The sequence below is a fragment of the Lepidochelys kempii genome, chromosome 7 (genome assembly GCF_965140285.1).
Source record: "Lepidochelys kempii isolate rLepKem1 chromosome 7, rLepKem1.hap1, whole genome shotgun sequence".
Taxonomy (NCBI): Eukaryota; Metazoa; Chordata; order Testudines; family Cheloniidae; genus Lepidochelys; species Lepidochelys kempii.
Window position 1 is genome coordinate 13,440,899 of NC_136386.1, and position 14,120 is coordinate 13,455,018.

The window sequence follows — 14,120 nt, forward strand, 5'->3', positions numbered from 1 at the left end:
CTAATGTCTCCCCCATGATCATATTTAGTATGCCTTGTTTTTTATCTAAGTAGATTGTGTGTTTAAAGTATGGCATAACAATTATAATAAGTGATAGCATTACATCCAGAAAACAAAGAGTATGACAGCACGATTTATCATGTTAGTTTGCCTGATTTAATGCCAGACCGGGGTTCTAGTCTGAACCAGATTTTCTCCGACTATAAATATTTCAGGGTTTTTTCATTTATTCTTGATTTAGTTTGACAGTAAATAATCCCATGGAAGCTGTTGTTGGAAAGCTGTTGTAAAAATTATTAAGTACTTGTTTGCCCGTAAGGTCCTTGTTTCTGGCAGAGTTTAAATAAGTAAAATAGTTGGGCTACCTAAAGAAAATAGATTTAAAAAAAAATTTTTTTTTACTATCATGTGCAATAGTTTGTGGGTTTGAGGTTAGAAGTGGGACAGCAGTTACAAATCAGAAAATTAATAAATATCTTCAGCTTATATGAATGCCATGATTACTGGATACGTAGTCTTGCTATTGGCAGTGGCATGTGCCTCTGGGTTACAAGAGACCCAGGTTTAGATGCAGTTTAAGTAGGTATTATTACATGCTTCAGCAGAACAATCTGACTACTAGGTTTCTTTTTTCCAGAAACCACAAGCCATTTATATACTCATAGATTAATATTGAACTGCCTGTCTCTGAAAGCTAAAAATAGTCAAGCAAAGCTCAACTGTGCATCAGACACAGTCCTGTTGTTGGGGGTAGTATGGAGATGCATCACCTCAGATGAGGGTGGGGGCATCAATGTCATTTGAAGAGATACAATGCTTCCAGCTCCCTGTTACATTGGCTGTTGAAGAAACCCCTTCAGAAGGCGTGTGTGAGAGATACTCTCCCCAGGATGGCCACCCAACTCCTCTGTCTGACACGTCTGGAGGTGGAGCTGAGGTACAACTCACTTTCCACCCCTGGCTCTCCACCCTCTTCAGTGTGCTGTACATCCTCAGGGGAGATGGAAAAGAGCAGTCACTATATTCCCTGTGTCCAGAGGGACTGCGATTCTGCTAAGCCCTGACACAGGCTATGCCCTTTATTCCCTCCCCCACCCACTGCACACCTGCATATCAACCCAGGTCTAATCCTTAAGGTTTAGGACAAACCTAAACAAAATTACCACCATAGTTTCAGATTGGGCAAGATATTCTTACCCACTTCTAAATCCTTGAAAATCCCTTCTTTTCACATATTCATAACTGTCTAAAACTTCACCTTTTGAGATACGTTTTAGGCGAAATCGGTTGGAAGATAGGTGCTATTAGTAGGGTACATATACTGTGAATTCTGATTTGGTAGCATTTTACAACCACTTTGTACAGGTGCAAATAACACCTAATGCAGAAACCGTAGAGACTCAGGCACTTGTTTGTCTTTTATGAGAGCATCTGCAATCCATTAAGGCCAAGCTTTTAAAGTTAGATTCCTAAGTCCATATTTAGGCACCTGAATAAGTTGTGTGATTTTCAAAAGTGCCGAGCACCAAACATCTCTCACTCTCTTAAATCTTACTTCTTGCTTACATCAGTGTAAATTAGGAGTAACTCCACTGAAATAAATAGATCCACACGGCTGTAAAGTGGGAAAAAGGAGAGGAGAATTGGGCCCTAAATGTCGAACCTAGTTTGTCAGTGGACAATTTTCAGCACTTAAAAGGTGCAGAATGATTTTCTAATTTGATAGACCCACTTTATCGAGTGCTTTCCAGTTTTAACTTTTTAATGAACTGATTCCCAACAATAAATTACTAATTTGCCATTTGGGAGTAAAGGCCAAACTGATCCTTTTTTTTTTCTTGATTTAATTCATCATACAATGACTGAAATGTCAGAGGAAATTAGCACAAATTGTTATTTAAACCCTTGAGGAAACATGTTTTATTTCTCAAGAATAACCCTTCCAAAAAAAAAAAAAAGATTTTTATGTGTATGATATTATATTGCTTTAACCTTAATCGTGAAAGTTACAATTCTACTATTAGTATAAACCCTGTTCATTCCCCTAGATCTGCCAATGCATCTCTTCCAGCCCATGGTGAAGATGGAAGAGCCACTTCCTTTTGGCACTATGTCCCCAGCTCCTAGGGCATTATGAGGATTCTCTGCTGGGTCCTGGATTCATTCAAGTGTAGGGGAAACTCTGAGTTTGCTCATAGCTTGGGTGAGATGCTCACAGTCCCCCAGCAAAGCCCCATATGAAATGCATAGATATTTTTTTCCGATAAGCCCCCTATCTTTAGTTATTAGCAGATATTATTTCTTTTATAGTTGCATTTTCAATCATACTGATAAAAATTGAAGGGGGATAACCAAGAAGGTCCTCATTAAAACCACAGTGATCCTCATTAAAACTGGCAATCACCATTTGCTAGTAAAATTAACATTAAGGTGGTATTTGTGGCATTTCCTTCCCTGGAGTGTATTTAGCATGTGGAATAATGTGGAATACTACAACATTTATCAAGGTTTGTGTGTGGGGGGGTTGTTTTGTTTTCTGGTGACTAATACATCTGATTTAAGGTATTTAAAGAAGACCACAGAACTGAGCTATGAAATCCTATTGCTAGTATGAGAAAGTGAAGAATTAGAGAGTCTAGTAATCTGTAATTTGAAACCCACACAAATATCAACGCTTGTTTTCAGAATTCTTATCTGACTTATTAACTTTTATCCATCCCTCTTATAAAATAAAATGTTTTATATTAAAGAACATACACCGGATTCTCAAGCTGAAAAACTCCTAATTTCAGTGGGACATTTATTTATTGCAGTGGGACAACGGGGCCATATGCATTTGGAATATGGGCCATGACAGGGCTCCTTCCCCACTCTGAACTCTAGGGTACAGATGTGGGGACCCGCATGAAAGACCCCCTAAGCTTATTCTTACCAGCTTAGGTTAAAAACTTCCCCAAGGTAGAAACTTTGCCTTGTCCTTGAACAGTATGCTGCCACCACCAAGCGTTTTAAACAAAGAACAGGGAAAGACACCACTTGGAGACGTCTTCCCCTCAAATATCCCCCCAAGCCCTACACACCCCCTTTCCTGGGGAGGCTTGAGAATAATATCCCAACCAATTGGTTACAAAATCATCAAAGACCCAAACCCCTGGATTTGGAACAATGGAAAAATCAGTCAGGTTCTTAAAAGAAGGATTTTATTAAAAAAAAAAAAAGGTAAAAATCATCTCTGTAAAATCAGGATGGAAAATACTTTACAGGGTATTCAGATTCAAAACACAGATGATCCCCCTCTGGGGAAAATCTTAAAGTTACAGAAAACAGGAATAAACCTCCCTCTTAACACAGGGAAAATTCACATAAAACAAAATAAACTAATCTGCCTTGCCTGGCTTACCTCTACTGGTTGCAATATTGGAGACTTGGATTAGGATGGGTTGGAGAAGATGGATTTCTGTCTGGCCTCTCTCAGTCCCAAGAGAGAACAACCACATAAACAAAGAGCACAAAAAAAGCCTTTCTCCCCCCTCCCCGACCCTAAGATTTGAAAGTATTTTGTCCCCTTATTGGTCCTTTGGGTCAGGTGCCAGCCAGGTTAGCTGAGCTTCTTAACCCTTTACAGGTAATAGGATGTTGCCTCTGGGCAGGAGGGATTTTAAAGCACTGTATACAGAAAGGTGCTTACCCTTCCCTTTATATTTATGACAGGCCAAATTCTGGCTTTTGTTGTGCATATGTGCATGACAGCAGAAGTTGCATGGATTGTAGGAACTCCATTTGTATTCCAGCCAATTCCAAGACAAAAACCATCTAGCAGAATTACAGAGCAGGCAGCATTTGGGGGTGTGATTTAGCCTATTTATGTACACGTACTGTCCCCCATCCAGCTAATGGCTCTCTGAACAGATCCATAGAGATTCTTCCTACTTCTTAGCTGGGGAAATGTATTCCTGTGCCAAGGGTCCATGAAAGGCCTATGCCTTATTTAAGTCCCTCTAGAGCAACATTTTGAGAGCTTAATGGAGCATAAGGTACACACAGGACTTGCCTGAGCTGTTTCCCCAGGGCTGATTTTCAGCTATTAAGTGGCAGAAAGAATCTGTAGGGATCTGTTCATAGAACCTCTTGCTATATGAGTGAGACCATACATGCATAAACATGAGGATCATGCTTCTGTGCCTGAGGTCTTTTCTAACATCTAGCAACAGCAAATGGCCTCTAGGGACAGAAACTGCTATTGAGGATTACCATGCCACTGGGGAATCCCAGCCATGACCCCTTTCCTCTGGCCGTACTCTTCTTCCTGCTATAGCTGGGAGGAGGAATGGCATTACAAGAAGCCTATATTTCAGGTCTATGGCATCTGAAAATCACCTTTACTTCCCTGCACGAGTTATGCCGCATTTGGAGACAGGCTGTCCCACAGTGCAGCTGGAAATGGCAACACCACAAGGGAAGTCCTGGCTCTGTGTATTTGGTTTATATTTACATTTTAACGATTCAACATGTCTCACTATTTTTTTTAAACAGAATATAAAGACAGTTCCAGGAAGATATATTTTATTCTCTGCTGATTGGATGGGAGGGATTTTTGACCTTGGAAAGTGGAGATGATGTTGCTATGGAAACTAGTAATTCTGCTGCCACTCCTGAGCTGCAACACAGGTAAAATGGCCCATTATTACTGTTTGTGATTGATAAATATGTCTGCATCGTAATTCCTTTTTTTAAAAGAGAGGCAATTACCAACACTAGCAGTACTTATTCTCATGAACCAGTGAGTAAGCAGCTTTTCTTTAGGAAATCCTTTATTGTTCAGCAATACACACTGCTGACTTTGAACCAGAAAAAAAAAAAAAAACATGTTTGAAGTGCTACAAGAAAGCAAGATATTGGGCATCAACATACTTCTAAGCTGTGCCATTCAAAAAGGAAAAATAGAAAGTTATATATCATGAGAAATGTGTGACTATCTTCCAATTTTCAGAGGATTGTCTGTTAACTGAAGTTTTCACTCAATGTGCATCCCAAAATGTGAAAATTAGCATGCCTATTTCTGATGTTTTTGGTCCATTAACCAAACAATTTGCATCTTCTTTTCTGCAGTTTATTTGGATTGTCTACGTTAAGGGCCCAATCTTTCTCCCGACAAAGTCAACCCCTAAATTTGCATTGACTTTTAAAGGTTTTAAAGCAATTGGTCTATTTGTCAAATATTTATGATGTAATTATATTAATTATAGCAACCTCAAATGATGCTTAAATTAATTATATCATGCATGAATCAGCAGCTGTATTTGACCTGAAGAATGAACAGAAGATAATGTAGTATGCAGCCTGAGGTAGCATTTTAAAATAAAATTAAAATGTAACCAGGTCATATTTGATCTAATAGACTCTAGGTATAATCTAGAATTTTAGTATTTCAGTAATATAGATCTTGCCATTAGATGAATGCTTAACAGCAGCTGCGTCAATGACAAATAGCCACGTATTAAGCATTTTAAAGACTGTTTGTTTCCTTGGCAACCTGGATTCCAGTATATCAATTAAAATAATTACATTCTGTTATTATCTCTGCTTTAATTCTGGACCAAGTCCTCTGCCTGTTGCACAGTCTGCGTACTCACAGACCCATCATCCCTGCCCTTGTCCTCAGCCTCTCCCCATATTCAAAACACCCTGGAATGCACTAAGACACTCAGTATATGCTGTGTGAACACTGCCTTCCCTCTCCCTCATGAGCTCTGGAAGCTCAGTTCCAGTCAGGGATCAGATGAGGGGGCAAACAGATGTACTGATCCTCTCCAAAGCTCTGCCCACAAATCAAGCTGTGACTGTTCCTGGGCATACCCAGGGTTATGAGGCATTGGACTACACCTGCTCTTAGCATGAAGAAGTCTTGGCTGTGCCTTCCAGAGGTCAGCTCCCCAAACTCCACTAGTCACAGGCAACACAAGCACTCCACACTATGCCTGCTCTCTCTCTCTCTCTCTCTCTTTCTCTCTCTAGATTAGCGATAGGCACACTTCAACCCCCGAGCCCACCAAATGACTCCCCGGAGTGCCCAGCCCCTGTTCTACTAGACCTTCATTCATAGTTTCTCTGCGTCCAAAGAAGCAGGACACTCGGCTTACTAGTTTCTCCTCAGATTGCCACTCTGTTTGGCACACAGTACTTCAATATGTTTATAGTGAAAACAAGTAAAAGTCTTTTAAACAAAGTATAGAGATTCGAGTGATAGGAAGTCGAAGTATTGGAAAAAAATCTTTACATATAAAATAAAACCATAGCACACATTCTAGAACCTAGACTTACTTATCTAGATACTGTCATGTCTTATACAGCAATGCTTGCCCAAAGTCCTTTTAATGTTTTTCAGCCAAGCTTAGTTGTGATCTTCCATTCATGAGACAAGTCACACTGGCAGCTTGCCTCCTTACTGAAAGACCCGTGGTGTCTCTTTGCACCCCCAGACATACCAGAACAGTGCATTATCCTTCATAAGCAGGACACCCCCTACTGATTGTTTTTCCCCTGTATACTCCTTTCTTATAGATTTTTCAATCTCTTAATCAGCATCTGGCTCAGTATTCAAATAAGTGCACAATACACAATGGCCAGACAGAGGGATAAAAGTCTTTTACCCACAGCCTGAAAGGAGCCTGTCTCATACATGTCACCTCCTAGTTACCTGCCTTAAGAACATAATTTTCAGTATAGACACATAACTCCTTAAATACTATCCATCCTCACGTTTAGCAATATCATCATGAAAAGTGGGCTACTTCCTCTCGGTAGAAGCTTCACATGCCACCGTTTAGTGGATTATTATGCTTATATCCAACCTAGGGGATCCCTGTAAAGTCCTATGCACCCCCATGCCGGTTGGCATCAAGAAGTCCCTGGATCACACAAGCCTCCACCTACTTGAGATGCCACTGACACCAGATTTACAGAGTTTTATTATAGCATTGTCCCTCTTCTTCCTTGCCTTCTTTTGTCAACAGTGAAGTAGTTAACAGTGCTGACATTTGAACCATCATCATTAGGCTTCAGAATCTTCACCCATTTGAGATGAATTTCACACCTATCAAAGCTATTGATTCAGGTTGCCTGGAGACTCACACAGACATCACTACATCATTATACACTCAGTTCTTAATCTGCATCAGTGGATATACTCATTTTATTACTATTTCAAGATGTTTATTATCCTGCATGACTGATTTATGTTCTAACTATTCCCTTTCCTAGTGTTTATCAATATTTATTTTAAAAGGTGTGCATGATTTTGTAATTATGTAAACTTATTTTCATATTCTTGTGCAAACATTGTCTTTTAAAAGGAGCTCAGTATGCCGGACATTTTTGAGTTAAGGGATCCAAAAAGTGTACTGTTACACTGGAATATTCAGTTTTGTGAAGACTATTATAATATAGATGAAAGACTTGAAAACAATAGAAAAATGATGTCCAAGAAAGATAGCATTCAAAAAAGTCTCATATAATCGTGTTATTAGTAAATCAGGTACATAATACAGCAATCTTGGCTTGATCCTACTACAATTTATATGAATGGCAAAATTACCATTGACTTAAATGAGAGTAGAACCAATTTGACCAAGTATATGAATGTTCATATTCTCAGCTAGTATAAATCGGCATAGCTCCATTGACTTCAATGCGGATTTATACCAGCTGAGGATCTGGCCTGAAATCTCCATAGTGGCCATAATCAATCCCACTGTAAAAAGACAAAACTTCTTTGATTTCTTAAAAGCACGGAGTTACACTGGTGTGGAACTGGTATAAGGGGAGTTAAGTATCGGAACCAATAAGTCTACAAATAATATCTTAATTAAATTAACTGCATGCAAGACAAATATATATGTGTGTGTGTATATATATTCCTGAGAACCACAGATCTTACATGCAGCAACAAATATTCCTTCCATTTCTCATTTTTCACAGACTATGTTTATGTGGCTCAACAAGGTTTTTTTTTTGAATAAATAAAATAGTAACAATAATGTATGCATGCACAGAGGCACAGTGAAGGAACAGATTGGGCTTTTCTTTTCTTCTTCTGCTTCTTCTTCTTCAATAACCCACTGCTATTTCAATGAGATAATCAGATCTCCACATATCACCAGAGGCAAGGAGGAGGATGAAGATAAACTCAGTGATCATTATTTTAAATTCTGTATATTTGTTATAAGGATGCCTAGTGGCTGTCTCTTTCCCATTCTTGCTGAAATGCAAATGTCACTTGGTATTAATATGTTGAGGGAGAAAATCCAACTTCAGGAATAAGGACTTGGACAGAATGTTAAAAAGCTGATCATAATAGAGCAGTGGACATTCTATTTGTGAAGGAGAAGCATTCTTTCTTCTCACCATCTCTCAATCTTTACCCTATCTGCTCTGTCACTTCCAGCCCTTATTCTGCAAGGATAACGGCAAGTCATCTCAGAAATTAGAGGAAGGATGTCCTTGTGGGTTAGGCACTATGCCGAGGCTCAAAATCGGGTTCAGTTCCCAGTTCTGCCACAGACTTCCCATGTGATCTTGGACAAGTCACTTAATCTCCCTGTGCTTCAGTTCCCCATTTATAAATAGGGAAAATAATATTCTCTGTTCCCATTTTTTTTTCTGTCTTTTCTCTTTAGCTTCTAAGCTCAGTGAAGTAGAAACTCCGTGTGTGTGTGTGTGTGTGTGTGTGTGTGTGTGGTGCCTAATACATTGGGGCCCCAACCCCTGCTGGGGCTACTGGGCACCACTGTAATACAAGTAACAATGATATTATTAATATAAAAGAAAAAATATTGAAAGCAGCTCAGCGACTCTCCCATCCCTTTTCTCCCTCCCACTTTAGGCTGCGGGCGGGGGGGGAAATAACCCTACTCTGAGATTGGGTCTTGAGGGAGGGGACACAGAAGTCCCACATGTTCTGCACTCCCTCCCAAAAGCAGCTCAAAATGATGTTAGATGGGAAGTAGAAACAGACCTGCCAGGGACTGCCTGTTGAGCAGTGAAAGGAGAGGGGAACTGTACGCTCTAGTCTGGTTTTCACAGTAGCCAGTCTGCTGTTTCATTCCCAAACTCCCCCTTGAGTTCTCTGCCATTTGGGAATAAGTGTGGGGTGGGGCGGGTTACCTTTGCTGCTAAGGTCGCCACCCAAAGTTGCCGATTCTGTGGGTGCTCCAGGGCTGGAATCCTTACAGAAAAAACAGTAGTGGGTGCTCATCATCCACTGGCAGCCCTGCGGATCAGTTCCTCCCGCTTCCCCCAGCGCCTTCTGCCCACCATGATCAGATGTTCAGCAGTGAGCAGGGGGTGCTGGGTGGGAGGGGAGGAGCAGGGGCAGGAAGAGGTGGGGGAGGAGGGCGGGAAGAGGCAGGATGGGAAGAGGCAGGGCAGGGGTGGGGGCTTGGGGAAGGAGTGAAGTGGAGGCCTGGGGAGGAGTAGGGGTCGAGTACCGCAGGGGAACTCAGAAAGTCAGCACCTTTGTTGCCACCTATTGTTTCTGGATTTAAAGATGCTTTTTTTTTGCTCTCCCCTCTCCACCAAGAACCCTTCACCCTTACCTGCCCCCAAGACTCTGGGACATGAGCTCTCCCCTACCAGATTTCTTGCAGCTGCTGGTCTTCAAGGAAGAAACTGCAGTCTCTTTCTAAGATAGTTACTGCTTCTGCAGCTGGCCTGTGCCCTGCTGACACATGGACTCACTTTGTCAGGGTGTAAAAAGAAAAAGAAAGAAAGAAAGAAAGAAAGAAAGAAAGAAAGAAAGAAAGAAAGAAAGAAAGAAGATTGTGAGTTGGGATGCACCTAAACATCCAAAATTAATCACACACATTATATATACTGAAGACCAAGACTGGCTAGACCTTCCTTTCACATTCAGTGGGAGATGTAGTTGTGTCTTCTGTGGCTGGATTTTGAAACCATTTAAGCTGGGAGAGAAATTCCCTGACGTAAAATGCTCCAGTATTCTTTTAGGTTGTAGCATGATGAATATGGAAGACATTACATCCCAGGCTCTGCCCACAGTCTCTTATAGTTTTATTTTTACCATAACAGCACCTTTAAGAATGGAACAACAGACCATATATTAAGACAAGTGACATCTTGTCCAGTCCAGAAATGTAGAGGCCTATCTGAACATACAATGACACTTGGATGGCCACCGAGGAGTCAGAGTTCTGATGATCAGGCACCTCTCTGAAGAGATGGAGGTTCTCATGACCTGGGGAAATACTGACCATGAGAGTCTTCTGAAAATGAGTTCAAAGCAATAGAATATGGGTTAGTTGGTGATGGGACATCATTCTCAGAAGCATTAGTTGTGATATTTAAAGGAGGGCCTCTCCCTCCACCTTTTGGTGTATGATGGGATGTCAGTCTGCATTCTGACACCAGTTGAGGTGCCTGTAATTTGGAGGCATTTCTTAAGATGGTGAAGCCTCTTTTCCCAATGCTCAGAGCATGCAATGAAGGCTGGTGTAGAGTGGGAGAGATGAGGCAATGCACCTTCCTCCTCCTCTTCAAGAATACCCAGAGGGATCTTTCCCTGCAGTGCAAAGATTGCTGTTGTGGCTGATCTTGAGGTGGGCAATACAAGGGAGGGAGAAGGCTCCCACGCAAGTGCTAGCCACAGTCTGTCCCTCAGTGAACAGCAGCACATGCATTCAAACATAAACAAGAGTCTAAATCTTTTTTCCATTGACCAGAAAAATACTGTTGTCCACAAAGCAGTAGAGCAGAAGAAGCACCAGCTGGCAGAAGAAATCTTCTCTGTGGTGCATAGCAGATAGGGAATTAAAAATAACCATTCCTAACAGATTGTACCCTTAAGGCTGTTAATGTAAATGTGTTGGTGACTGCCAGCTTTGCAGAAATCACTCAAGGGAGGTACCTATCACACAGGTTTTCCATGTAATGCCTAAAAGTAGTCTTACGTAAAGAATGAGCCATTATTAAATACAGGAAACGTTTTGCTCTCAATAACACTCTGATGGTGTTTGCACAAAATTTGACCCACGCTCCTTACTCTTAGGAGTGATAGCTAATGCTAAAATGCTGTTTGTTTCCCTCTGTCTCTTTAGAAGAACTGTGGTGTGTTGTTATTACAGGGGCACAAAACACAGGAAATCAAGCTGGTCTCTGGCTTCCTTCCCCAGGGCACACCCTAGCCCAGGCTCAGATACTATTGTGACAAGGAACATAGAAGTAGACTGATCAATAAGAATGTTTTATTGACAATCCATTTCAACAGAGGCTCATTGGTTAGGGTTTTCAAAACCAATCAGCACTGACCTATCTTGAGTTCCAGGGAATTCAATGGAAGTTTTACCATTAACTTCAAATTTGACTGATGCTGAACACTTTTGAAAATCCCACACATTCCATTTTGAAATTGCAGAGATATCAACGTTGCTTTTTAAATTAAAAAAAAAAAAGACAACTAGAACAATTAAATATGGTGTCTTCACTTATCCCAAACACAATATAGCACATCAAACCGACCTGTTAAACACAAGGAACAAGAAGTCCTTTAAAATCATGTAACAATATTACAATCAGTATCGTGAATAATCTTTGCTCACAGTTCATTTCCAAGAAAACCATCGACTCTATTCTGAATTCCCTGTAGTGTACAAACATATGGTGCAAAAGAGGTTAGAGCACAGATGCTTCTTTGAGGATCAATTCACTTTCAGGTTTTAGGTTGCATTGATTTACATGTCAGGAAGATTTTATTTACAGTTTTTAATGTTAAGTTAGGCTTACTAGAATGCATAGAAGTCATTACTTGAGGTATCTGTTCAGCTGGAGGTTACCATATGTGGGCAATATATAACTCCAAGTGTATAGCCTGAAAATCCTACCACCTAGTGCTTTAAAGAATTGTTATTTCAAAATCTCTTCAATGCGTTACTTTGTTAGACAATATATTCTCTCTAGTCAGTTTTTGTATAGTGTTTTTCTATTTTAAATCAAGTAATTTTATCTTTGCCTATGAGGCTTAACTCTAGAAAATAACATTCTTTTGGTACTTTAGAAATAATTTAGTGTTTTCATTTTGGTATATAGCAGGTTCAAAGAAAATTCAATTGCACTTCATTATCTCTGCTAAGAAGCAGAGAATTGTAGTTGATTAAGGATTTAAAATATTTTTGAGCATTTTTCTATTGCTTAAAGTGGTAAAATAAATGTTAAAAAATCAAATCTGAGAAGGTAATATGAAAATGTGTAGGTAACAAGAGTGAATAAATCAGACCCAACCACTGTTTTCAAATGTAAATTTGTTCTAATTTCCTATAATCACAGAATGATGGAAAGTCTATGAAGTCACCTCGTCCAGTCTACTGTACCATCTAGGATTTTTCTCTGATCTAATGGACTTGATTCACTTTATTTATATGTAAACTCCTCTAAAGATAAGACTGCAGCCACCTCACCAGTTAGGGCTTTCAATTTTTCAGTTCACTTAACTATTAAGAAACGGTTTCTAGCATCTCATCTAAATATATCCTGGTCTGGCTTTCAAGCCTTACTCATTGATCCTTCCCTTCCCTTTGTCTTATCTGATTGAGTCTTTGGCTTTGTAAACCTCTGCTAAAATGAGAACTAGTTCCCAGATGCAAAATTCAGAGCTGGATTTTGAATCCCTCCAGAGTTTGGGCTGGTGTTCAGATTTGGATTTCTGTTCAGCACATTCCAAAAATGAAGACTCAACTATAAATATGGATTGAGACTGAATTTCAGATTCAACCTCTCCTCCTATCCCCCAAAGTCTAAAGGAGTTGCGGAGTCACATTATTAGTTCCAGGCTATTTCTAACGTCTTGTCTACATAGAGAACTTAGTCCGCAGTGAGCTAGTGTGTGAATTTAAAGTGCACTAGCTACTCTGCAGTAATTCCTTGTGTAGACACTCTTACGGCACATTAAGAGTATGTCTACACTACAAAATTAGGTCGATATTATAGAAGTCAATTTTTAGAAATCTATTTTAGACAGTCGATTGCATATGTCCACACTAAGCACATTAAGTTGGCGGAGTGCATCCTCACTGCCATGGCTAGCATCGACTTATGGAGCGGTGAACTGTGGGTAGCTATCTCACAGTTCCCACAGTCTCTGCCACCCATTGGAATTCTGGGTAAAGCTCCCAATGCCTGATGGGGCTAAAACATTATCACGGGTGGTTTTGGTTACATGTTGTCAGTCTCCCCTCCCTCCCTGAAAGCAACGGCAGACAATCATTTTGTACCTTTTTTCCATGTGGACTCCATACTGCTTTCAGCAGACGGTGCAGTAGGACTGCTAAACGTCATCATCCACCACTTCCGCTGCAACTCTGCTCTGCTGCTATTGTCTCAATAGCGAATTTCTCCATGTTGTCTGTCATGGGCTCCCGGGTATGCGTGTTCTTCCTTGGGAAATGTGCATGGTGCTAACCGTCATCCTCCACTGCTTCAACTCTGCTCTCCTGCTCTCATGAATCCACCTCGCAGGTCCTCTGGTTGTTCTCTATAAATATCTATTCTTGTGGCATCCATCGTCAGCCACTGCTTCCGCTGCAACTCTGCTCTCTTGCAGATGCCATACCACAGCAAGCATGGAGCCTGCTCAGATCACCGTGGCAGTTATGAGCATTGTAAACACCTGTGCATTATCCTGCAGTATGTGCAGAAACAGAACCTGCAAAAGCAGGTGAGGAGGCGATGGCAGCACGGTGACAAGAGTGATGAGGACATGGACGCAGACTTCTCTCAAAGTACAGTATCTGGAGTACTGTGTCCAGTTTTGGGCCCCGCACTACAAGAAGGATGTGGATAAATTGGAGAGAGTCCAGCAAAGGGCAACAAAAATGATTAGGGGTCTGGAACACATGACTTATGAGGAGAGGCTGAGGGAACTGGGATTGTTTAGTCTGCAGAAGAGAAGAATGAGGGGGGATTTGATAGCTGCTTTCAACTACCTGAGAGGTGGTTCCAAAGAGGATGGTTCTAGACTATCCTCAGTGGTAGAAGAGGACAGAACAAGGAGTAATGGTCTCAAGTTGCAGTGGGGGAGGTTTAGGTTGGATATTAGGAAAACACTTTTTCAC

The 14,120-nt window shown here is 40.7% G+C and overlaps 1 protein-coding gene across 1 annotated transcript in view; it reads left to right on the forward strand.

The window, feature by feature from the left end:
• The window catches only part of CNTN6 (contactin 6), a 228,069-nt gene that overhangs the window by 39,618 nt on the left and 174,331 nt on the right, over positions 1-14,120 (forward strand). Inside the window, exon 2 of the mRNA XM_073351147.2 lies at positions 4,534-4,668. Within this exon, the coding sequence (XP_073207248.1) occupies positions 4,614-4,668 (55 nt within the window). The 5' untranslated portion in view covers positions 4,534-4,613. The remainder of the gene's footprint in view (positions 1-4,533; positions 4,669-14,120) is intronic.